The following is a 23,552-nucleotide window of genomic DNA, read 5'->3' on the forward strand; positions in this document are numbered from 1 at the left end:
AACTCTCTTGGATAGCACTACAATAAGTGGTCCTGTTTCTATTGTAGCTACTAAAAATATCCTTCAGAGGAGAAATATTTATCAATGGCTTCTAATCCTTCAACTATGATATCAAACCTACTAACTCAATTTATCCTGCTCAACATTTAAATCTAAAATAAACTAACATTTGATATTAATTTTGAAAATTTTAACACCATTTGAGATTATCTGAAACTTAAACATGACATGAGTTATCATAAGACAACAGGTGAGAATCCCTTGCTAACACTGCAAAAGATAACTCTACTGGGATAAAAGTTAACAGTTAATACTGACATTGTCTTACCCTTAGGAATTAAAAAGATAGCAAAATAGATAAAATTTATAATAAGAAATGTATTGTGGAAAATTTGAAGTAGTAAAATATATTCACCCTCATCATATGTATCTAACAGGTTAAATGAAAACTTTTCAAATATAAATAAACAATAAATATGTTCTTTACTAGCATATAAAATTTTTTTAACTGTCTGACCACAATAAGGTACCACCTATCAGAATGTTTAAAATAAAAAACTGTGACAATACTAAATGCTGGCAAGGATGTGGAGAAAGTGGATCACACATGCTACTGGTAGGGATATAAAATGGTACAGCCATTCTGGAAAAGTCTGGGAGTTTCTTAAAAACTAAACATTTAAGGGGATTTCCCTGGTGGTCCAGTGGTTGGGACTCTGCACTTCCACTGCGGGGGGCATGGGTTCAGTCCCTGGTCCAGGAACTAGGATCACATGCTACGTGGGGCAGCCAAAACAACCCAAAAAACTAAACATTTAATTATTATATTACCCAGCAATTGCACTCTTGGACATTGTCCCCAGAGAAATGCAATCTTAAGTTCACGCAAAAACGTGTACACAAATGTTCATAGCAGCTTTATTCATAATCACCTGAAAAGTGAGATAAGCCCCAATGTCCTTCAACAGGTGAACAGTTAAAGTGTGGTACGCCCATACCATGTAATACCACTCAGCAATAAAAAAGAACAAACTATTGATACACACAACTTGGGTAAACCCTCAGGTAATTAGGCTAAGTGAAAAAAGCCAATCCTAAAATGTTGTATATTGCATGATTCCATTTATGTAACATTTTTAAAATGACAAAATTTTAGAAACAGAGAACAGACTAGTGGTTGCGAGGGGCTGGGAGGAGGGATGGCAGTAGAGAAGTGAGTATGATTTTAGAAACGCAACACGAGGTCCATGTAATGTTGGAACTATTCAATACCTTGACTGTGGTGGTGGTGGATACATGAAACTACATAGGTGACAAACTGTACAGAACTTAGTACACACATACTCACATGCACAACACACATATACCCACACACAAACGAAGAGAAGTAAAACTGGGGAGACCTGATGAAGACTGATGGATTGCATCAATGTTAGTATCCTGGTTGTGATATTATACTATAGTTTTATAAAATGTTACCACTGCCCAGTAGTCCAGTTTCCTAACATATAAACTTACCACCACTAAGGCTGACTAAGAGGCTCTCCTGACCTCTAGTACCAAGGTAATACCTGTGAGCTGTTCTGCAACCCAGATACCACCCAACCCCAAGGTATTCATTCCCCCAGCAGCCAGAAATGTGGCCTGGCGACAGCTCACAGCTCAGTCCGTCCACCCCCAAGAATTATCCTCAGTGGAAGGAAGCCGCCTTGCCCAAGGTTAGTTCCCCTCCCCAGGGTCAGCCCATATCCAATGGCTGGTCTATGCACAAGTACAAAGGCCTGGCCTCTTGCCTCAATTCAGGACCTCTCTGAAGGCCAGAGTTCACTGTGGGATCAGCTGAGACCCCGTAGCACTGCCTCTTTGCTCTCCCTCTGCCTAAACTTGCTTCCCTCACTGTTTTCCTTGGGTGGTACCTGAGAACACCCCCCAATAAACCACCTACACACAAATCTCATTCTCAGAATCTGTTCCCCAGGGAACATGACCTATGCCAGCTAGCATTCTGGTCACCCATACTGTACTTTTAGGTAATATCTTCTAAAAGAAGTTCATACTTATATAAATTTGTAAGTTCATACTTAAATAATAAAATTCCATATCAATCAAAATCTAAGCATACCTGATGGCCACATTTAAGACACAGCCAAACTGAAGGATTTTCTTCTGTTTCTTCTTCAGATTTATCTTTTACTTTATTGTCTGTCTTACAATCTTGGCAAATGTTCCATTCCACATTCACTAAAGCCTTTTTCAAATTACCTTGTTCCAATCCTTTTCTAATGTGTCTGCACATAGGTTCTATTAAAACAAATAATAAAGGAGTACGTGAGGTAAAATATGTCTTTCTTCAGTTAATCTCAAAACTTACACTTGATTTGAACTTCAAAAATGAATTTATAAACAAATTTTTAGATAACCTGAAAAGTTAAATTTTTGTTTGATATTTGATTATAAGACGATTACGTAAGAAAGGGATGTTATACAAATTTTGAAGTCCTTGGTATAACTACCGCCACCCCAAATCACTTCAATTTATTTATCACATCTATTATTCTCTTTATTTTGAAAGGTTTGTAGAGAAGGTCCCTCATTCAGTCAACAATACAACTACTGCACACCTGGCACTGTGACAGATGCCACGGAACCTAAAAAGTGACCAACTCACAGCTCTTTCTTTAAGCAGCACACATTCTGGCAGGAGAAGCAAATAAATAAATAAATGTACAAGAATCTCTGAAACATGCTATAGCAGCACGAGAAGGTTGATGTCAACGAAAGTTTCACAGGGGAGGTAATGTCTGTATAATCTTGGAAGATATTTACAGTAACAAAAACTCATATTAATTAAGCACTTAACTATGAGTGTGACACTGTGCTACATTATCTCATTTAATCCACACAACCACCCCAGAAGGAAGACTCTACTATCCCCAATGACTGATGAGGAACCTCAAAGTTAGTGCCTAAGGTCACATAACTACTTAACAGCTATGCCAGAATTTGGATTCAAGTCTTTCTTATTTCACGCTCGTACTTTAAACTATGACCTCATGGAGTAAAGAACAATCTGAAAAGGCCACATCTCATGAACAAAGGGATGGCGGCGTAAAATGTAAAAGTGCATGCGGTCTCCTGAGAATGGCAGTCACGCATGTTTAAAAACGAGCTGCTGGACCTGAAACTGAAAACCCCCGCTGGGGCTAGATCACTAACAGGCTTCACACGCCACTCTAAAGGGCTTCAGTTCTTTGAGGGCCCCTGGAGATTTAGAAACTCATCAAGTGACACAATTAGCTTTATGTCCAATGAATGTGCACCAAGAGAATATAAATGCAAGTGAGATCATATGAAAAACTACTAAATCCCAGTAAGTCATCAAAGAAACACAGACTGGAAAAAGAAAATACTCTTTTTCAACTAGCAAATCAGGAAAAGATTTTTACAAATGATACTAACCTGTGTCAATAAAGGTTCAGAGAAATGGGCACTTTGTTACGCTGCAAGGGGGCCTGTAAATTAGTAAAACATTTCTGAAGGGCAATTTGGCAATAGATCCAAAAGAGCCTTGAACATGTTTATACCACTTAATTCAGCAATTCTAATTCTAGGATCTGTACCAAGAAGAAGATAACCAGGTGTGCACAGTTTTAGCTACAAAAATGTTTACTATGACTCTATTCATAACACTGAAAAGTTAAAGATTTATCTACATTTGTAACAGTAGGGGATTACCTAAATAAATTATGAAATGTGCAACCATGGTCTTTTACATCAATGGAATAAACATCACGCCATTAAAAATGTTGTGCTATTAAATGACATGTCTATACAAAGATTAAGTTAAAATGCAAATTACAGAATAATGTACACTTTGATCCCATTTTTACATATTAAAATAGATGTCCATTTAGGGATACAAACAGTACTTTAAAGATTTAGTTGGTGAAATATACCTAAAGATTCAGAAGAATCATCAATTGGAACAGTTTTTCCCTTTGTCCGTTTCTTTCCCATGTTGGCACTTTATGGATTACTTACTGACACAAAATAACAATCTAGAAAACAAGATAAAGTTAGCTTGACCAAAAAAAAGTATGTTTTACAGTTCTATTGGAGACAGTAACATAACTAAACCACATAATTTTGTGTGTCTATTAAGTTACAAAAACCATTCACATGTATCATCCAGTTTTCAGTAAGAACCCTGAAGTAGGGTATTACCTCTGTTTTTCATAGCCTAGGAATCTGATTCTTAGTAAGGTTAAAAGGTTTTCAATAAATGTAAAGGTCAGGAGAGAACCTACACCTTCTTACACAGATCTTGAAAAGTCTCAGCCCCTTATATTATTAGGAATTCAACTTCTCACTAGATAAATGTGGAATGGTGGTGGCACTTTGAAACAAGATAATTTCTCGTCCTTCAAAGCCATCTTTCTTAGCTCCTGCAGGGAATGCAATTTGATCGATATTTCTCAAAGAAAATTAAAAATAATTCTGAAAACAATCTCCTAGAGGGAGTTAGAAAATTCACAAAATAATTCAAAGCCAAATATAAAAAGCGACACACGGTTCTGCATTTTTCCACACCAGGATTTCCTATGGATGTTAGCTGAAAATCGATTACATCTGCATTCTCAACCATTTACATTATATTCTTGACAAAATCAGTTTGGACTACTATGATAAATCTAGTTCATATCAAATCACCTCCTTAGTCAACAATTAAAAATTAGAAAACATGAAAAATACTGAAAGTACATACAGGTCTACCTAATAGCGGTTTTGAAAAGTATATTTTACATACATTAGAATAACTTAGTGTCAAAATCACTTAAATGACTAAAATAATTATTTTACCTGGGATGCTTATTAAAATTCTGATTGCATAAATGGAAAGTAGGACCTGGGACATACGTTTTTAAAACACTTGCCAATTAATTGATACTTAGCTGTCATCGTGCTCTGGCTTAGAGTATTAGAAGTATTCCTCCTTTAGCTCTTAATGGGTTAGGGTAACTAAAGGTAATTCCAAAAGGTTTGTATGAAGAATGAGTGGCAAATTAAATAACTGTTAACCTTTTCAAAGATAATATAAAACGTAACAAAGTTTCATGTTTACAAAATAAATTAACTACTAACAAAAGAACACAACTGTATGGGTATATATAAAATGAGCGTATATTTTATGTAATTTTCTCACCCCAAGATAATATTTAACATAATTTCTCTTATCTAGAATTGCAGATTTTAGGGGAAAAAAAACAGCATCCAAGTTCTTGCCTCCAATCCAACTCCCTCTAATCTGTGCTGCATTCCAGTACCAGACATATCTTCCAATAATGCCATTTTCCTCATATCACCCTTTTTTTTTTTTTTGCGGGGTACGCGAGCCTCTCACTGTTGTGGCCTCTCCTGTTGCGGAGCACAGGCTCCGGACGCGCAGGCTCAGTGGCCATGGCTCACGGGCCTAACCGCTCCGCGGCATGTGGGATCTTCCCAGACCGGGGCATGAACCCGTGTCCCCTGCATCGGCAGGTGGACTCTCAACCACTTCGCCACCAGGGAAGCCCCATCATATCATCCTGTTGATTCAAAGTATTTATCAGTTTTTCAACCCACCCTCCTATGCTGTGCACTCATGGTCCCTTATAAATTGTTCGCACCGCTGTGGTAATCCTTATTCTCATTACTTCTCAACAAAGAACCACTAATGTTTGATCATATAGTGCTTCTGATCTTCAAAGCCTTTTCGTATTATCTCATTTGATTTTCACAAAACCCTTTAAATGGAGCATTTCGCTAAAGAAGGAAACTCAAGCAAAACGATGAAAGATCACAGGGTGGCAGAGATGGAACTAAAACGCCGATATTTTGGTTCCAACACAGAATCAAGACAGTCTCTTCCGTATCCTTCACTCCAAAACACCCTGCCCCTACCTCTAAGCCTTTGATCTCCAGATAGTTTTCTCCATCTATCCAAATCTTCCCAATTTCTCCAAGACTTCCACTTCAATGGAGCCTTAGGCAACCATTCTACTCTAAATGAACCACTCAATTCTACTTCCCCAGCTAGTGTGCACTATTCATCTTGTACCCTAATCAGATACATAAGTGGGCTGCTTCTTAAATCTTTAACCTGGACATGTGTTATTTCCCTATCTGGAATCTAAAGTTCTAGAAGCAAGAAATGGTTTTCAGTGTTACTTCTGAATCGCCTATAGCATTTAGCATAGTGTTAGTACATAGTAGGTCAAGAAATACTTCTTGCATTGAAATAGAAAAAGATAATAGTACCTGAGGAATTAAGAATGATTATAAGGTGCAAAGGTAGGTACATAAGAATGAAGCACACAAGTTCCAGTGAAAAAGAGAAAGGTAAAGAATGAAGAAATCTGCAGTAGTGAAGACAGCACTAGCAAATCTGGTTTGAGGACTGCAGTAGCCCAGACTCCAAAGTAAAACTTGAAAGACGAACTGTAATTGCTGCAGGCAGAGGACAGTAAGGGGGTTGCTTCAATGATGTGGAAAAGCTCCAATAAATTATTTTTAATTTATTTTATTTATTTTTATTTTTTGGCTGTGTTGGGTATTCGTTGCTGTGTGCGGGCTCTCTCTAGTTGCGGCGAGCGGGGACTACGTTCCGTGTGGTGCGCGGGCTTCTCACTGCAGTGGCTTCTCCTGTTGCGGAGCACGGGCTCTAGGCGCGCAGGCTTCAGTAGTTATGGCACGTGGCCTCAGTAGTTGTGGCTCGCGGGCTCTAGAGCGCAGGCTCTAGAGCGCAGGCTCTAGAGCGCAGGCTCAGTAGCTGTGGTGCACCGGCTTAGCTGCTCCGCGGCATGTGGGATCTTCCCGGACCAGGGCTCGAACCCACGTCCCCGGCATTGGCAGGCGGATTCTTAACCACTGCGCCACCAAGGAAGCCCCTCCAATAAATTTTTGACAACTATAAAGGGCATCTAATGAGTCGTGAGAAGAGAGTACTGTGAGTACCATCAGCTATAATACATCAATAAATCTATACAATTTTTCAGACGAGTCTTCAGATGAGCGTTACTTTTTGCAGGACTCCACACAAAATTTAAATCAGAGCTGGTTTTGCCGGCTCTGATATTATCCAGTTCCCTTCCCTCTCCGCCCTCCCAGTCTTCCCTCGGTTCCATTAAAAATGCAAGCGTCTGGAAAACTTTGCAAGACTAGAACACGGCTTTCAAGTTTTGCGTACATTTATCCTACCCTGGGAGCACTGAATTGGTTAGGTGACAGATGCTGCCTATCCTACTAACCAACACACGGACGCGGCAGCCAACTCAGCCCCAACCCATAAGGTGCCCCTAGCCGCGCAGCGCTCGCCACATCTCCCTTTCCCTTCCAACTGCTCCACACCCACTGGGGAACCTCGGGGTCCACCGGGTCGAGGAGGGCGCCAGCACCAACAACTCATTGGTCAGCTCCTGGAACGGACAGGACATGAGGCCAATGAGAACGCGGTACCGGGCCGAGGCCAGGGAACGTGCTTAAGAACGAGGGCCTTCAAGAGGAGAACGAAGTCGGGCAGGAAATTCGGACTCCCGGCGCGCAGGAAGTCGTGCGAGCGGTGACTGCGAGGCAGTGGGAGCAGAACTCACCCACGGCGACAGCGCCCATAACTGCATCCCTTAATGGGCCCTCGGGCTGGGCAGCCTGCTCCGTCTTCCTCCGGGTGACGAATTGAGAGCGACAAAGCGGAAGCCAGCGTGACCCCTAGAAAGCAACAACTTCCGCTACGCAGCATTATGGGAAGTGGCTTTGGCCCCAGGGTCCGGCGGCACTGACGACAGTTAATCAGCGCCTGCGCGGGGCTCACACCGGAAGTCTGAACGCGGCAGCCCCTGGAAGCTTGGCTGTCAATGAGTATTTCCCGCTCGCGTGTGACTCTGGGGTTATTGAAATACTTCTAAAGTATGGGTACCAGGTGGTGGTGGTCAGACATTTGGAGTCTCCTGGATAGATACCTTACTCAAACACATCGCATCTGAAGGCTGGCTAAGAGGGGACATTTAAAGTTCACGCTTTTTTCCCTAATTCTGTCCAGTCGACTTCTAAAGTTGAATATGTAAATAGTCTTGAACTAACCTTGCCGACACAGGGTAAAATTTACAAATATTTACTGTTTACTCGTTAGAAATAGGTAAGTGCCAAGCCCTCTGTAAAGTGAAATAAACATAGGCCTCATCGCCCTGGACTATATAGTCTTATGCAGAAGACAAAATAATTGCTAGGAAAAAAAGATGCAGGTGGCAATAGAAAAGCAGGCAAGGGATATAAACAGGTAATTCACAATAAAAGAGCATGATATGAAGAAATATTCATCCTTATTAGTAATCTGATAAAACTAGGTTAAAGTGGCATCCTAGGTACTTCCCTGGTGGCGCAGTGGCTAAGAATCCGCCTGCCAATACAGGGGACACGGGTTCGATCCCTGGTCTGGGAGGATCCCACATGCCGCGGAGCAACTAAGCCCATGAGCCACAACTACTGAGCCTGCGCTCTAGAACCTGTGAACCACAACTACTGAAGCCCGCGTACCTAGAGCCCGGGCTCCACAACAAGAGAAGCCACCGCAATGAGAAGCCCACGCACTGAAACGAAAAGTAGCCCCTGCTCGTTGCAACTAGAGAAAGCCTGTGCGCAGCAAGAAGACCCAACACAGCCAAAAAAAATAAATAAAAAGAAAGTGGCATCCTAATCTGTCCAATCGGCCAGAGTAACGATGGTTAAATTTTGGGGGAAACTGGCTCTCTTGCTCTTTACTGCTGATATAATTTAAGTTTTCTTCATTCAGCACATAGGCTTTTTTTTTTTTTTTTTTCTATCCTAAAACAGGCTTAGGGCCATTGTACCACCTGCTTCCTCTTCCTAGAATGCTGTTCCCTTTTGATCTTATTCTAATTTTGTTCACACTTTAAAAGTCACTTCCTCACAAAGAAATTGGCTGCGCAATCTAGGAAACATAGCTACCCGATCACTCACATCACCTTATTTACTTCTCTACCCAGCAATTATCACTATCTGGTATTTTTCTTTCATAGTTACCTACATTTACCTCCTCCCCCAGCCTATCCCCTTGCCTCCATAGATACACAGAAACAAGGAGATATAAGCTCTTTGAGAAATGGGACATCTTTGTCTTGTTCATAGCTGTATCTCTAATACCTGGAAGTGTTTGGAACACAGTGCTTAATAAATACTTACTGAAGAAATATAGTCATGAGAAATGCTTGTACAAGAATGTTCATAGCAGCCTTATTCATAACAGTTTAAAAACTGCAAACAGCCCACATCTCCATCAAAAGAGGAATGGAAGAACTGTGGTATAGTCACAGTGGGCTACGGCAGTCACTGTGGTATAGTCACAGTGGAATACAACTAAGCAAAAAAAAGAAATTACTGATACACACAAAAACATGGATGAATCTTTATACTGAAAGAAGCCTTACACAAATGTACCTACTGTATAATTCCATCCATATGAAGTTTTGGAACAGACAAAACTAATTGTGGTGGGAGAAAAAATCAGAGTAGTGGTTGCCTCTTGGGTTGGGTGGGGACTGACTGGGAAGGAGCATTTAGGAACTTTCTGGGGTGCTGGTAATGTTCTATATCTCAATAGGATTTGAGTTACAAAGGTGTTTGCGTTTGTCAAAACTCAGCAAATATACATTTAAGATGTTCATTTCATTTTTACTTCAAAAGAAAAAACTGATAGGGATAGAGTAGGATAATCAAATAGCTCAGAAATCCCATTAGGGGATTGTAGATAAAGAGGGAACTTTAGGGGGCTTTGGGAGACCACAGTAAGTTAATGTTCGCTCAAGAATGCAGGTTTGCCTAACCACAAAACCATACAACAGAAGTATGAGGCATGCCTCAAAACAATAAAACAATGGTAGCATGAGACTCACATCCTGCCCAGTGAGCTCAGTAAGTTAATGACTCCTAGGACATGCTCTCTGTACACATAAAAAACAATAATTTATGGAAAGGTGACACTTCAAAGTGAAAGACCCTCATTGTACTGAGACCTAAAATAATTTTTCCATAGTGCCATGACAGTCCCGGCTTGACCATGTAAGGACAAGAAAAACTCCCCTGCCCAACCTGGAGGAGGAGCTGATGATGGAAACATGACATCTACTCAAGAATGAGGAAGAAGGTGGTCTTTTCCCCCTCCCCACTTTTCCTTTGATTATAAAAATGTAACCCACGAAGTACTCGGGGCAGCACAACACTCGCCTGCCCGCCTGTATGCCTCACAAGCGTCCTATTCTAATAAGTCACTTCTTATCCATCACTTTGCCTCTGGCTGAATTCTTTCTGCCCTGAGACATAAAGGAGCAGAGCTCCTGGGAGCGCCCCCCCCCAAAAAAAAGAAAACGCCACCTAGCAGTTTCAGTAGTACCTGACATCAATGGATATCAGTTTACAAACCTCATTTATGAGATTTCTACAATGAATATGTAACATAAAGGAAAAAGTGCATTGTGTATATTTAGTTCGTGAAGAAAAACATTTTTAATTACTCTCGTGTTGGAGTCGCGTTCAAACTGTCCTTTTATTAGCCGGGACAAGTTTCTGTGCATGCACAGGGTCCTTCCTAAGGTCGCCAAGGCCAGCATCCACGCTCAACTGTTCCTATTGCCTTGCTACTCAGCGTCCTTCAGGGACCAAGAGGATCGTTACTGCTTGGGAAGACCTTAGGAATGCAGAAAGTGGGACCCCACCACTACCTACCGAATCCCGAGCTGCATTATATACCAAGATCCCCGAAAGATTCCGCTGCAAGTTCAAATTTGAAGAGCGTTATTTTAAAGGACCATTTCCTGACTCAGGAAACTTGCCGGCTATGCTTCTCACTAACAGTGGCAGCAGCTGGGAAACGCCAATCCGGGAGAACAAACACTCCGCGACCGAGAAAAAGGAAGCTGGGCCCAGGAATCCCACTGGTCTCTGCTCGGGCTTCCGGGAAGAGCGGGCCTACGAGTGCGCATGCGCCAGCCCCGGATGACTCGGTCTCGGTCTCCCAGGCTGCCGGGCCAGAGCGGTTCGTAGACTTCCGGTTGCCTAGCCCTAGAATTTTGAGGCTCCCTCTGGATGAGAATTGAGCTGTCCGTACAGCCAGGACACTCGGGGTTACAGCACCGAAGGGGTCCATGGCTCGAGGTGAGTCCCTGTCCACTGGTGCTCAGCGGGATTGGAGGGGGTCCCTCGCTGCAGCGGCCCCTTCCACGTCCCGGGAAATTGGCTACCTGCTGGCACCCCCTTCCCACGACCTTCTCACCGCTCATTGGTTAGAGCTGGCTTCAGGGTTTCATGGCCCCGCCCACCCCTTTACCCTCCCCGCGCCACCCCGCTACCCTCGCCCTTCCCCGCACCCCCGCCCCCGGCCTGGTCAGTCGTTAGGGGCGAGGGTGCCTGCGTATCACGCTTCGGTAGTGGCCCTGGCAACTTTATGAGACGGTTAGGACTCGGGCAGCGAGACGCGCTCCTCCCTTAAAAAAAAAAAACAAAAACCTGGGGGGGGGGGTGAAAAGGATTCCGCTCAGGAAACTCAAGGTTCATTCTGCGTTCTTACAACATTCATTAAAACCTCGAGTCAGAAACTTCTCATAAGGGTGTTTCTGGGACTGAAATCTTATCTACGAAAATAATTTGACAAATCACTTATTGTGACATCACTCCCGTAGCTGTCTACCCGTAGGTCTATTAGTCCCAAACTTTGCTGGTTCCATTTCATCTTCCAGACCTCCAAACTCAATGAGGCCTCCTCCCAAATTCACTCACTCCCTGACTGAGTAAACAAACGTGCCTTTAAATAAATGTCGATTACTCCCCAAATTATATCTTCAGCCGGATCTCATAATTGTACATCTAACTGCCTGCTGGACATCTCTGCTTAACAGGTGTCCTGATCGGCACTTCATTACCTAGTATGTCTAAAACCAAACTTCAGATTTCCATCATCTTCCCCGTCTAAGTAAATGGCAGATCCATTGTTCCAGTTTCTTAAAGCCTTGGAGTTATTCTTACATATCGCATATAATTCATCAATAATCCTATTGGTTCTATACGAAATCTATGTCCAGAACATGAACAGTTGCTTACCACCTCCATCGCCATACCTTAATCCAAGCCACCATCATCTCTCCTCCTATCATTGTAGTGCCTACCTGGTCACCCTGCTTCCATCCTTGTTCCCCTACCCTCTTGCCAGCAGTGAGTGCGGGCCTCTTCATAAGTAAGTCAAACCCCTCCAGTGGCCTTCCATATCAGTCAGGATAAAATCCCAAATCCTAGCCATCCCTATGAGTTCCAACATGAACTGCCCCATATTTCCTTTCTAACCTTGTGTCCTTATAAAACCCTGCCCCTGGCTCATTCGGCCCCAGCCGCCTGGTGTAGCACCATCCTCTTTGATGGACTTTGGGCATGCTGTTCCTTTTGCATGGAAAACTTTTTGCCCAGCTAAACACATGGCTTTCTTCTTCAGTGCCTTCAGGTCTCTTCCCTGCAGTCACCTTAGCAGAGAGGCTGTCCCTGACCACCCCGTGTAAAATTCAACCACCTACCCTGCAACTTGAGCCTTATCTTCTTTATCTTCTTCATAACCGTTATTCACTGGACATACATATATGTGTGGGTTTTGTTGTTATGGTCTTCTCCCACTAGATTAAATCTCTGAGAGCGGAGTTTTTTTTGTTACGTTTATCCATTGTTATAGTCTTAGTGCTTGACACACAATAGGTGCTCAGGAAACATTTGTTGGGGCTTCCCTGGTGGCGCAGTGGTTGAGAATCTGTCTGTTAATGCAGGGGACACGGGTTCGAGCCGTGGTCTGGGAGGATTCCGCGGAGCAACTGGGCCCGTGAGCCATGGCCACTGAGCCTGCGCGTCCGGAGCCTGTGCTTCGCAACGGGAGAGGCCACAACAGTGAGAGGCCCGTGTACCACACACACACACACACACACACAAATATATATATATATATACAAAGTCTCTAGAGAGTAAAGCAAACATATTTAAAGGAGGGAGGCATGTGCAGTTCTAACTGTGTAGAGAAGAGCAAATATCATTAGGTCTGGAAAAAATGTTTGGGGGTCAGATAGGTTTGGGATACTATGCATACTAAACCCTCTTGTTAGAAATTCATGGTGCATATTGGCATCTAACAATAAAGACTCTGAGAAATCACACACAAAAAGTGTGCCGTATAATTTATTGTCCTAGACTTCTCTGGTGATCCAGTGGTTAAGACTCCATGCTTCCAATGCAGGAGGCACGGGTTCAGTCCCAGGTTGGGGAAGTTCCACATGTAGCGAGGTGTGGCCAAAAAAAAAAAAAAAAAAAGAGTTTATTGTACAAATGGGGTCACTTTTGTCTAGGATAAATACTAAACCAGTCAGGACAAGAAGATGACCCATGGTCACCCTAGAGAAACCTATTGAGCTTTGTGTCATTCAGCATTTCAAGAACTTATTTAAGAACACAATGCTTTATGTATTTTTTTTCCCCAGCATGGCATTGACACCCTGGTAAGGCGTTTTAAGGACATGAGTTGAAAACCACTGGGATTGGGAATGATTAGGTGGTGTTGGCATTGGTTTATACTCTGATCTGTGGAGACTGCCTATAGTATACAAGACATTATTTTCATATTTTCCTGATTCGTGTCCAGTTAATCCTAATGAAGTCAACACCCCACCACATTAATCATTCCCATAATCTTTGGTGTTGTTTTTGACAGGACCCATTGCAGCTACTGACCTGACACCTCTGAGTAGTTTGCATTTCTTTTTAAGTGGAAGAACTTTTTTTGCTCTTTAAAAGTACCATAGAGTGAACTAGCTAAATTGTTGGCCAAGTACCATTTTCTGATGTTAAAGAAATGACCCAACTATATTGGATGAAATAAAGAAGACTTGAATTAATAGACATGTTCTTAGAGGGCTTATAATGGATCATGCAAGACACCCTTTGGGAAGTGGATCCGCTCTCAATACGCTGGCATTTTGTGATACTGTGTCTTTGAAACTAACAGCCAGATGGTGAACTGGTATAAATTCACTCTGTTACTGACCAGGGTTCTTGGCTTCCTTAATCAATAGAAATTGATAAGAGGCCAGACAAGAAATTCAGGCAGGGCTTTATTGGAACTCCTGCTGCAGCAGGAGGGAGTGAAAACAAGTAACAAGTTCCCTTGCTCACTCCGGGGGCAGGGGGAGCCGTTTCCTTATATGGGGTGAGGATAGGGGTGGGTCCAGGGGTTGGGGTGGTCTGCCCACCCCCTTGGTGGTGCTGTGTGGCTTTTTGGTCTTTTTGTATGTTGTTCATAATTTGCCCCAGTTGCGCCTGCATGTAGTCGAATTTTTAGTCCCTTATAGTTTCTTTGTATTTTTTTGCTCGAGGAGACATTTGTCCGCGTGCAGGCACTGCAGCAAAAAGTCCCAGGTCCCAGCCTGTCTCAACTCTATTGGGTAGCTGTCAGGGTCGTTAGCCAGTATGCCTTTCCCCCCACCCGCCGGGAACCTAGCACACCTCCACCCCATTCTCCCAGACCACAACACTGTTGCCCAATCACCGATTATGTGAACTTTTCCCTAATAGATAGTTGGCGCCCTCTTGCTTGTTTCAGTATATTTCTATCAGACACTGCATACAATCAGTATAATGACAATATGGAGTGTGAATTGATGGTTGATGGAGAGATTAGAGGCAGAGGCCAGGTAAGAGGAGTCATGGTTCTGGAAGGAAATAGATGCACACTCAATTTTGAAACTTTGAATAGGCTGTTTCATAAAGGGGCTATTTACAGAGGTGTGGCCACGTTTAAAGGAACTATGACTATCCCTTGGCTGAAAGTTCTGCTGGAGCTAAAGAAGGGCTGCCTGCAGAAGCTTGGTCATAGAGGGTCACAGCCATTGTCAGAATACCACCAAAGCAAGGAAGGAGTAGTGAGGAAATACCCTAGCCTCTTTCTCCTCCCATCCTCCCACTTCCTGCCGGAACATTGGCTGAACCCAACCACAAGGAAGGCAGAAGACTTGGGTGCTATAGGCTATAGAGGTCAGCTGTCCAGAGTCCAGGGCAGGGAAAAGAAGGGCCAACAATGGATTTAGAGGATAATAAGAAAGTAACCAGCACAAGAAGAAATATTCCAAATGATGTGTCCCTGAATTAGACCTTGGTAGTTGGGCTTGTGAAGAAGGGACAGGTTCAGGCCTATGCTGTTTTTCTTGTGCTTTCCTGCCTGGCACACCTGTTTTCTCTCCCCACTATGCCTCCTCCTCCCTTGTCTAAGTCTTACCCTTCCTTCAAGGCTCAACTCATATCTTGCTGCCTTCCTCAAATCTTTCCTGATGACCTATTTCATTGATTATGCTCTTATCTTAATCCTCGTGATAATACCTATACTGGTCATTAAGCACTTGGCCTTTTTACCTTCATTGTTCTATATTTTATTAGATATAAGTCCTGATCTTTGAACCAAATAGAAAGTTCCAAGAAGGAGTGAAGGATGAAGCTCTACATATAGTAGCTGCTTGATAAACCTTTACCAAAGATTAAAAGGAATTCCATGAAGACACCAGTAGCTGAAATAATGGTGTTTGATTTCACGGAGTAAATTCTCATTGAGAAGGTAAGCCATGTTTGCCTGTGCAACAGTGGGATTGAGCTCTTCTTTTCCATTCGGAAGAGTAACCTTATTTTTTTTCTGGTGAATTTAGAAGTACTACATGCTAATCATAAAACGTCAAACAATATAGAAGCACACAAACTGAAAAGTGAAAATCCTTCTCTTCTTCCCTCTACCCACATTTAGCCAACTGTTAATAGTTTGGTGAATTCTCTTTGTGATTTTTTTTCAAGTATGTGTGATGGTATAAGAATGAATAGTAATATCATTATTTATTGATTAAGATTATGTATATTGCTCTACAATCTACTATTTTAGGTAACCATATAAAATGAACATCAATGTTAACATCCATTTTTAAAATTATCTCATAGTATTCTACTGTTTGAATATACAGGCATACCTCATTTTATTGCACTTTGCAGATACTGTGATTTTTACAAATTGAAGGTTTGTGGCAACCGTTGAGCACATCTATTGGTGCCATTTTTCCAACAGCATTTGCTCACTTTGTGTCTCTCTGTCATCTTTGGATTGGTATCCAGAAATCCAAGGGTACCAACCGGAAAAAAAAAAAGAAAAATTTAAGCCCTAACAAAAACCTTCTCTATCTAATAAGGTATCAAGAAAAGTACAGTCTAGCAAGACAGAAAACATCTAAATAATAAATACTGTATACCAGGCAAATCCCACAAAAACACTGTGACCTCTCCCCTACTAACACCAGCAAAGGGAGCCCAGATTCCATCTTCACTGAGCTGTAATAAGCACCTAATGCCCACCCCTTGTCAGAAAGGTGCCAAAAATGTCTGAGTTGGGACCCAGGACTTTCCTCCCTGCTAGGCAGTAACAAGGACTGCACTACAGTGTCAGTGTCAGCCCCATGTCAGGTCCATGTCAGACCACATGAAGAGTTTGTATGTCTGCGTGATGCAGCAATAACAAGGGACCCTCTTTTATCCCCTTCTGGGGTGTTGTCAGAGAGGTCTAGTGGAAAGTCAGAGCTCTCAACACCACCTACCATTAACAAAGCCACCCCTAACCCTGGTGTTAGTGGAGGCCACCTGGGGAGCAATAATGAGGCACTCCTATCACTCCCAACCAGGGGGGTATCCTTAGAGGCCTACAGTGGCACTAGAACTCCCATCCTCACCCAGCAGTAATGAAGAACTCTCTCCACTCCCCTACTTACCTTAGATGTCAATAAAAGCTGAGTAGGGAACCTGGATTTCTATCACACTTGGTAGTAATGAAGCAGCACCCACCTCTTCCCCTCCTGAAGCATTATCAGGTAAAGCATGCTAAATTGGAAGATTTAAATAATATCCAGAGTCTCTTAATACCCCAAATGTCCAAGTTTCAATCAAAATCGCTCATCATACCAAGGACAATGACAATCTCAAACTAAATGAAAAAAGAAAATCAATAGATGCCAATACTAGAATGACAGAGATGGGAGAATTATCTGACAAAGATTTTAAAACCCCTATCATAAAAATTTTCAACAGGCAATTACAAACACACTTGAAGCAAATGAAAAAAATAGAGTCTCAGTAGAGAAACAGAAGATAGAAAGAAGAACTAAAAAGAAATGTTAGAAATGAAAAATATAACAACCAGAATTAAAAACACAGTAGATAGAATCAACACCAGAAGGAAAGGAGCAAAGGAAAGAATCAGCAAACTGGAAGTTACAACAAAAATTACCCAATCTGAATAACAGAGAGAAAATAGACCAAAAATAAATAGAGTTTTAGGGACATGTGAGACTATAACAAAAGATCTGACATTCATGTCATCCCAGGAGAGGAGAAAGAGGACAGAACTGAAAATGTACTTGAAGAAATAATGGCTGAAAATTCCCCAAATTTGTCAAAAGGTATAAACAGACTCAAGAGACCAGATTAATGTCAAGCAAGATGAACCCAAAGAAATCCACATCAAGACACATCATAGTCAAAGTTCCAAAAACTAAAAGAAAGATATCTTGAAAGCAGCAAGAGCAAAATGAACCTTAGCTATAAGGGTAAACAATTCAAATAACAGAGCATTTTTCATCAGAAACTATGGAGACCAGAAGGAAGAGGCATAATACTGTTCAAATACTGAAAGTAAAGAACTATCATCCCAGAATACTTATATCCAGTGAAAATATGCTTCAGGAATGAAGGAGAAATCAAGACATTCTATGATAAAGGAAAACTAAGAGAATTTGTAAGACTTACCCTAAAAGAATGGCTAAAGTAAGTTTTCTAAACAGAAAAGAAAAATAAAGGAATTATGGAGGAAATATCATGACTGAGCAAAAATATAAATGAATAAAATGGATTTTCCTTGAGTTTTCTACATCATATTTGATGGCTGAATCAAAAATTATTACACTGTTGTTCTAAATATATGTAGAAGAAAAATTTAAGATCACTATATTATTATTTTTTAACATCTTTATTGGGGTATAATTGCTTTACAATTATTACACTGTTGTTCTAAATATATGTAGAAGAAAAATTTAAGATCACTATATTATTATTTTTTTAACATCTTTATTGGGGTATAATTGCTTTACAATGGTGTGTTAGTTTCTGCTTTATAACAAAGTGAATCAGTCATACATATACATATGTTCCCATATCTCCTCCCTCTTGCATCTCCCTCCCTCCCTAAGATCACTATATTATTAACGGAGGAAGGTAAAAGTAAAAGTGACATAAGGTTTCTGTATTTTACTGACACTGGTAAAATATGATACCAGTAGACTGTTATAATTTGTATATACATATGTGTGTAATTATATATATATAATATTATATATATATAATTTAGAGTAACCACTAAAAAAGCTATAAAAAGAAATACAGGCAAAAACATTATAGATTAACCAAAATGGAATTGCAAAATATTTTCAAAAAGGCAGGAAAAAAACGCCAAAGAAATAGAAAACAAAATGGTTGACTTAAGACATAACATATTAATATTGCATTAAATGTAAATGTCTAAATACTATAATTAAAAGATAGAGATTGCCGCCCACATACACACAGAGTTATCTCATCCAAAATGTCAATAGTGCCAATATTAAGAGATGCTGAACTAAAGTCTAGACCCAAGACTTTCAACAAATTCATGTTTTCTACTGCATACACACTGCTGCTTTCCAAGGTAGCTGGTGTTGACAGTACTGAGCCTTTCTGAAGTTCTACAGCTCCCTTCCCCACCTGACCAAGAAGTTAACAGAGGGAAGAAAGCTGAAATCTGTCAGTTATAATTCATTCACCCCTTTCCATCTTCCAGAATTTTGTTGACAGCTTTTATCTATTATTTCCTCTCCCTTTGTCTTTAAGAATCTGTTCCTTTACTCTAGTTTAAATGGGGGAAAAATAGAGAAAGAGAAATAAATACATGTGCTCAGCCTTCGTGTTTTATTAGAAAGCCCCACACTTTGTCTTGCAAATGAAATTAAAATCAATTTATCAAATTCTAAAAAAATTTTTTAAATCATATTTTGATTAGCAGATTGGTAACCTTTATAACCTTGGAGTGGGGAAGACTTTTCTAACAAAGATTCAAAGTCCAGAATCTGTAAAAGAAAAGGCTGGTGAGTTTGCCTCCTTAAAAATAAAAACTCATGAATGGCACACACAGACACAAAACACCATAAAAAGACTATGTATTAAGAATTTTTTTTAAAGGAGGGGACTGTGTAAAAATTTTAAACTTCCATGTAGCAACTTTCTGGAAGGCAACTTGGCAATATCTACCAAAATTTTTAAATGCTGTACCAACCAGCCACCTCTACAGACTGATTCTTGAATATACAGTATTCACAGTTCAACATGCACATATATATATATATAAACTACCATTATAGAAGTATTCATAATAGAAAAAATCTGGAAGCAACCCAAGTGCCCATCAGTAGATAACAGACGCAATAAATTATGACATATCTACATGATTCAGTATGACAGTCAACCACTAGAAAGAATGAGATAAAACAATATGTGCTGACAGTGAATAGATCTGCAAAATATATTTGGGGGGAAGAGGGATAGGAAGTAAGGAAAAAAGATGTGTATATATGATCCCTGTAGATACATTTTAATTATATATTTAATTCTCTACATTTATTTACACATTATACCAACATGTGTTTTCTATATATGTATAATGCCTAAAATGTTTTCTGTTTCTGAAACACCTAAAACTCTGCCTTGGATCGGGGACTTGGACAGATAGGGGAAGCAGTCACCAGCAGCAAACTGTATCTTCATTTTATAACCTTTCTCTGCCATTTGAATTTTATAATCTTGTACTTTTTTTTTGTAATGTTAACATGGGTTACTTGAGCTGTGGGATAATTAGCCTTTATTCTCCCTTTTTCACATTCTTCTACTTTTTAAAAAAACTAACGAATATTAAGTTAAGAAGGAAAAATTAACCGTCCACATAACTAACTCTCTTACTTATTCTTTTCATTCTAATTTTCCAAGGTAACCAGTCAGAGCCTCTATCCTTGTTATATCATTGATATGGCGTTTGACTACATAATTAGTTTACTTCAATGTAATTGCTCATTGTGGCAGCTCAAGATGCCACATCAACTATCTAGAAACAGAAGAATTTGGTGCCTGCTTATTATTAGAGTTTTATGGCTCTCATTGGATTGTCCTGTTCTTTGGGTCCTTAGCATATTACATCTGAAAGTAGAATAGCCAGAAGGTATTCTGATTAACTTTCATATTTTATGAAGAAATCAAATTTTCAATAAGTTTCCATATTCAGTAAGTACCCATATTGAGTTCTCCCAAGATTGTATAATACTTGTAAATGTCTCTATTATCCTATCTTCCTAGAACCCTACAGATATCCAAAAATGATTGAGATTGAACAGGCAGAGGCCCAGCTCTCTGAGTTAGACCTGCTAGCCAGTATGTTCCCAGGTGTGAATGAGCTCATAGTGAATGACCAGCTGGCTTTAGCAGAACTAAAAGATTGTATTGAAAAGAGGACAATGGAAGGACGATCTTCAAAAGTTTACTTTACTATCACTATGAACCTGGACATATCTGAGGAAGCAGTGGTAATTCAGTTTTACTTTTGGAAGCATGTTTCATGTTTACTTTTGAAACATGTCTCAACTTAAAACAGCCCTTACGGCATTTTTTTTTCTCTCTCTCTCTCTTTTTTTTTTTTTTTTATCAGGTGATGTTTTCTCTGGCCTGTGTTCTTCCCTTTAAATACCCTGCAGTTCTGCCTGAAATTACTGTCAGGTATGTTACAGAAACTGGCCAATTCTAGAGGTCAAAACTAATCTGAGAATAAAAGCAATTCTCAAGTTTGTTTTCTGTTCCAAGAAAATTGATTTAATTTTTTAATCCCGTATCTTTTCCATCAGATCAGTATTATTAAGTAGATCCCAGCAGGCTCAGCTGAATACAGATCTGACCACATACCTACAAAAGAATTGTCTTGGAGATGTCTGTATATTGAATGCCACAGAGTGGGTTAGAGAACACGCTTCTGACTATGTCAGCAAAGACAACACACCTTCCCCTGTTCCAGGAAGTACAGTCCAGCCAGTTGACCTCATTCTCACAAGACTCTGGATCTACAGCCATCACATCTACAACAAATGCAAAAGAAAGAACATTCTAGAGTGGGCAAAGGAGCTTTCCCTATCTGGGTTTAGCATGCCTGGGAAACCTGGTGTTGTTTGTGTGGAAGGCCCACAAAGTGCCTGTGAAGAATTCTGGTCAAGGTTGGCTTTCACAACTTTTGTATGCCTTGTCAATAATTTTAGTACTAAACACGATACTAGAGATGTGGAAATCAGTATGTATGGGGACTCAGTCTAAAACAGCACTCACATATGATCAGCATCACTCCCTTCACCTGATACAGGGCACAAAGAAGATGTTCTGTAGATAGATGTTAAATCGAGCCCCGGCCCAAAATGGTGTCTACTGTCCCCTCCATGTCTATGGATCTGATTCTCCCCTCATCTTAGTGATGCTGTAAATTGTGTGAACCCTGTGAAACAAGGGGGTTTCTAATCTTCTCATTTCTGAGAAGTCCCTTTGGGAGGTCGAGATTCAGCAATTTCCACATTTCTAAAATGCTAATACAAGGCAGTGATAATGGCAATAAGTGAGTTTGGGGGTGGGATTATAACCAGAATCATATTTGATTAAAATAAAATCCATGTGAGATAAAAGTAGATTTCTTTACTTCTAGGAAAAGGCACTGAGAAATCTGTTTCATAACTTCTATTTTCAGTGCCTTAGAATACACAACACATTTTCAAAATTTCTACTCTGAAAATTTCTTTCAGACTCAGAAAATTAAACTGGAAGAGAATTTTAATTCGCCATCGAGAAGACATTGCTTTTGATGGTACAAATGAGGAAATGGAAAGACAAAGAAAATTTTCAGTTTTTGAAGAAAAAGTATTCAGTGTTAATGGAGCCAGAGGAAACCACATGGACTTTGGTCAACTGTATCAGTTTTTAAATGCCAAAGGATGTGGGGATGTTTTCCAGATGCTCTTTGGTGTGGAAGGACAAGGAGCAGAAGAGTAGTTGAAAGTGTTTTGCTACTGTTGGTCTTTTGACTTTCTCCCCGACTCTTTCTTGAAAGATTAAGTAATTTCCCTTTAGTCCCATTCTAAAATGTTAAGGGGGAGAAAAAGAGGAAAAGTAGTATAGCTGAAATGCATCTGTTAAAAATATTCATGATTGAATGCAGAACTGAGTTTGGTTTTTTTTGTTTGTTTGTTTGTTTTGCGGTACGCGGGCTTCTCACTGTTGTGGCCTCTCCTGTTGCGGAGCACAGGCTCCGGACGCGCAGGCTCAGTGGCCATGGCTCACGGGCCCAGCCACTCCGCGGCATGTGGGGTCTTCCTGGACCAGGGCACGAGCCCGTGTCCCCTGCATCGGCAGGCGTACTCTCAACCACTGCACCACCAGGGAAGCCCAGAACTGAGTTTTAAATTATAATCTTAAAAGTGTTGATAGACATGTCTTGACATATAAACTACCTATTTTGAAAGAGAAGTTAATTATATTTGAGGACAATAGAGTTGGTGTTAACTTGCCACTTATTCCCAATCCCCTTCCCCTTTATCTGCCTCCACTAAGAACCTGGGAAAGCTTAATGCTCACTCTCTCCAGGCTCTCTTGCAGCTGGTGGGGTGGCCAGGGAACCTTTGGGAAAACTTTTGCTTCCCTGATTAAAATGATAGATGCAGCTAGGGCACCTCTTCCCTCTCTTTCTGTCCGAAATACCAAAGTGATGGCTGGAGCTGCAGTAGTCCTTTCAACCACGAGGGAAGGATGGGCCAAAAGAGCCACAGAGATGCCAGTCCTTAAGCTGTTAAACTACTGATCGGACACTAGCCGCTGCCTATCTCTAGACAGCTTATTATGAAATAAAACCAGTTTTATTTATATTTCTGTGTCTGTTACTAGCAGTTAAAAGCGAGTTTGCCAAATAGATTTTTTTCAAAGCATTAGTTTTGCATCTGCCCCAGGCACTTGATACAAAGATTAGTGAAATTTTTCTTAAACGGAGTTTTCAGTTCATCTCTATTTTTGTATACTCATGCTCTGCCTCTGCTCCTTGGCTCACCTCACAGAAGGCTTTGAAGCACGAGCAGAGCTCAGACTTTTTAATAGGCCTCAACTATTCATCAAACTGGTAATTTAGAGCATTTGTTTTTGGAAAATTGGATTTTGACAAATTTTTCTCTCTGGAAGTAGCTTTCTGTATATTTATTTTCAGCAAATTGACTTAGAGTCAAATAAACACACTCTCTGGATTTTGAGGCCCTCCATAAATCAGTTTCCAAAGTGTTTATTAAATATTTACTAATTGCTAGCAC

The 23,552-nt window shown here is 40.6% G+C and overlaps 2 protein-coding genes across 9 annotated transcripts in view; one reads left to right on the forward strand and one right to left on the reverse strand.

The window, feature by feature from the left end:
* Nucleotides 1-10,948, reverse strand: part of USP16 (ubiquitin specific peptidase 16) — a 30,634-nt gene extending 19,686 nt beyond the window's left edge. The window contains exons 1-3 of one of the 7 annotated variants that reach the window (XM_029214545.1): nucleotides 7,629-7,754; nucleotides 3,957-4,058; nucleotides 2,123-2,301 (exon numbers count right to left, since the gene is read on the reverse strand). In XM_029214545.1, coding sequence (XP_029070378.1) covers nucleotides 2,123-2,301; nucleotides 3,957-4,017 — 240 coding nt within the window. In that variant the 5' untranslated portion in view covers nucleotides 4,018-4,058; nucleotides 7,629-7,754. Of the gene's footprint in view, nucleotides 1-2,122; nucleotides 2,302-3,459; nucleotides 3,513-3,956; nucleotides 4,387-7,628; nucleotides 7,789-10,773 lie in introns of those variants that run through there. The other 6 variants (XM_029214550.1, XM_029214547.1, XM_029214549.1 and 3 more) reach the window with 6 other exon arrangements.
* Nucleotides 10,949-11,080: 132 nt separating this feature from the next.
* Nucleotides 11,081-22,409, forward strand: RWDD2B (RWD domain containing 2B). Of its 2 annotated transcripts, none has more exons than XM_029215057.1 (6): nucleotides 11,081-11,202; nucleotides 15,502-15,676; nucleotides 20,527-20,753; nucleotides 20,876-20,943; nucleotides 21,069-21,431; nucleotides 22,005-22,409. In XM_029215057.1, exons 3-6 carry the CDS (start codon nucleotides 20,547-20,549, stop codon nucleotides 22,249-22,251), a joined length of 885 nt encoding a protein of 294 aa, XP_029070890.1. In that variant the 5' UTR covers nucleotides 11,081-11,202; nucleotides 15,502-15,676; nucleotides 20,527-20,546; the 3' UTR covers nucleotides 22,252-22,409. The 2 variants fall into 2 exon arrangements, with proteins under 2 accessions (XP_029070890.1, XP_029070892.1); XM_029215059.1 differs by having other exon boundaries at nucleotides 20,527-20,750.
* The last annotated feature ends 1,143 nt before the right edge of the window (nucleotides 22,410-23,552 follow it).

Source organism: Monodon monoceros, unplaced genomic scaffold (genome assembly GCF_005190385.1).
Source record: "Monodon monoceros isolate NGI ecotype Baffin Bay Population unplaced genomic scaffold, NGI_Narwhal_1 Super_Scaffold_11, whole genome shotgun sequence".
Lineage (NCBI taxonomy): Eukaryota > Metazoa > Chordata > Mammalia > Artiodactyla > Monodontidae > Monodon > Monodon monoceros.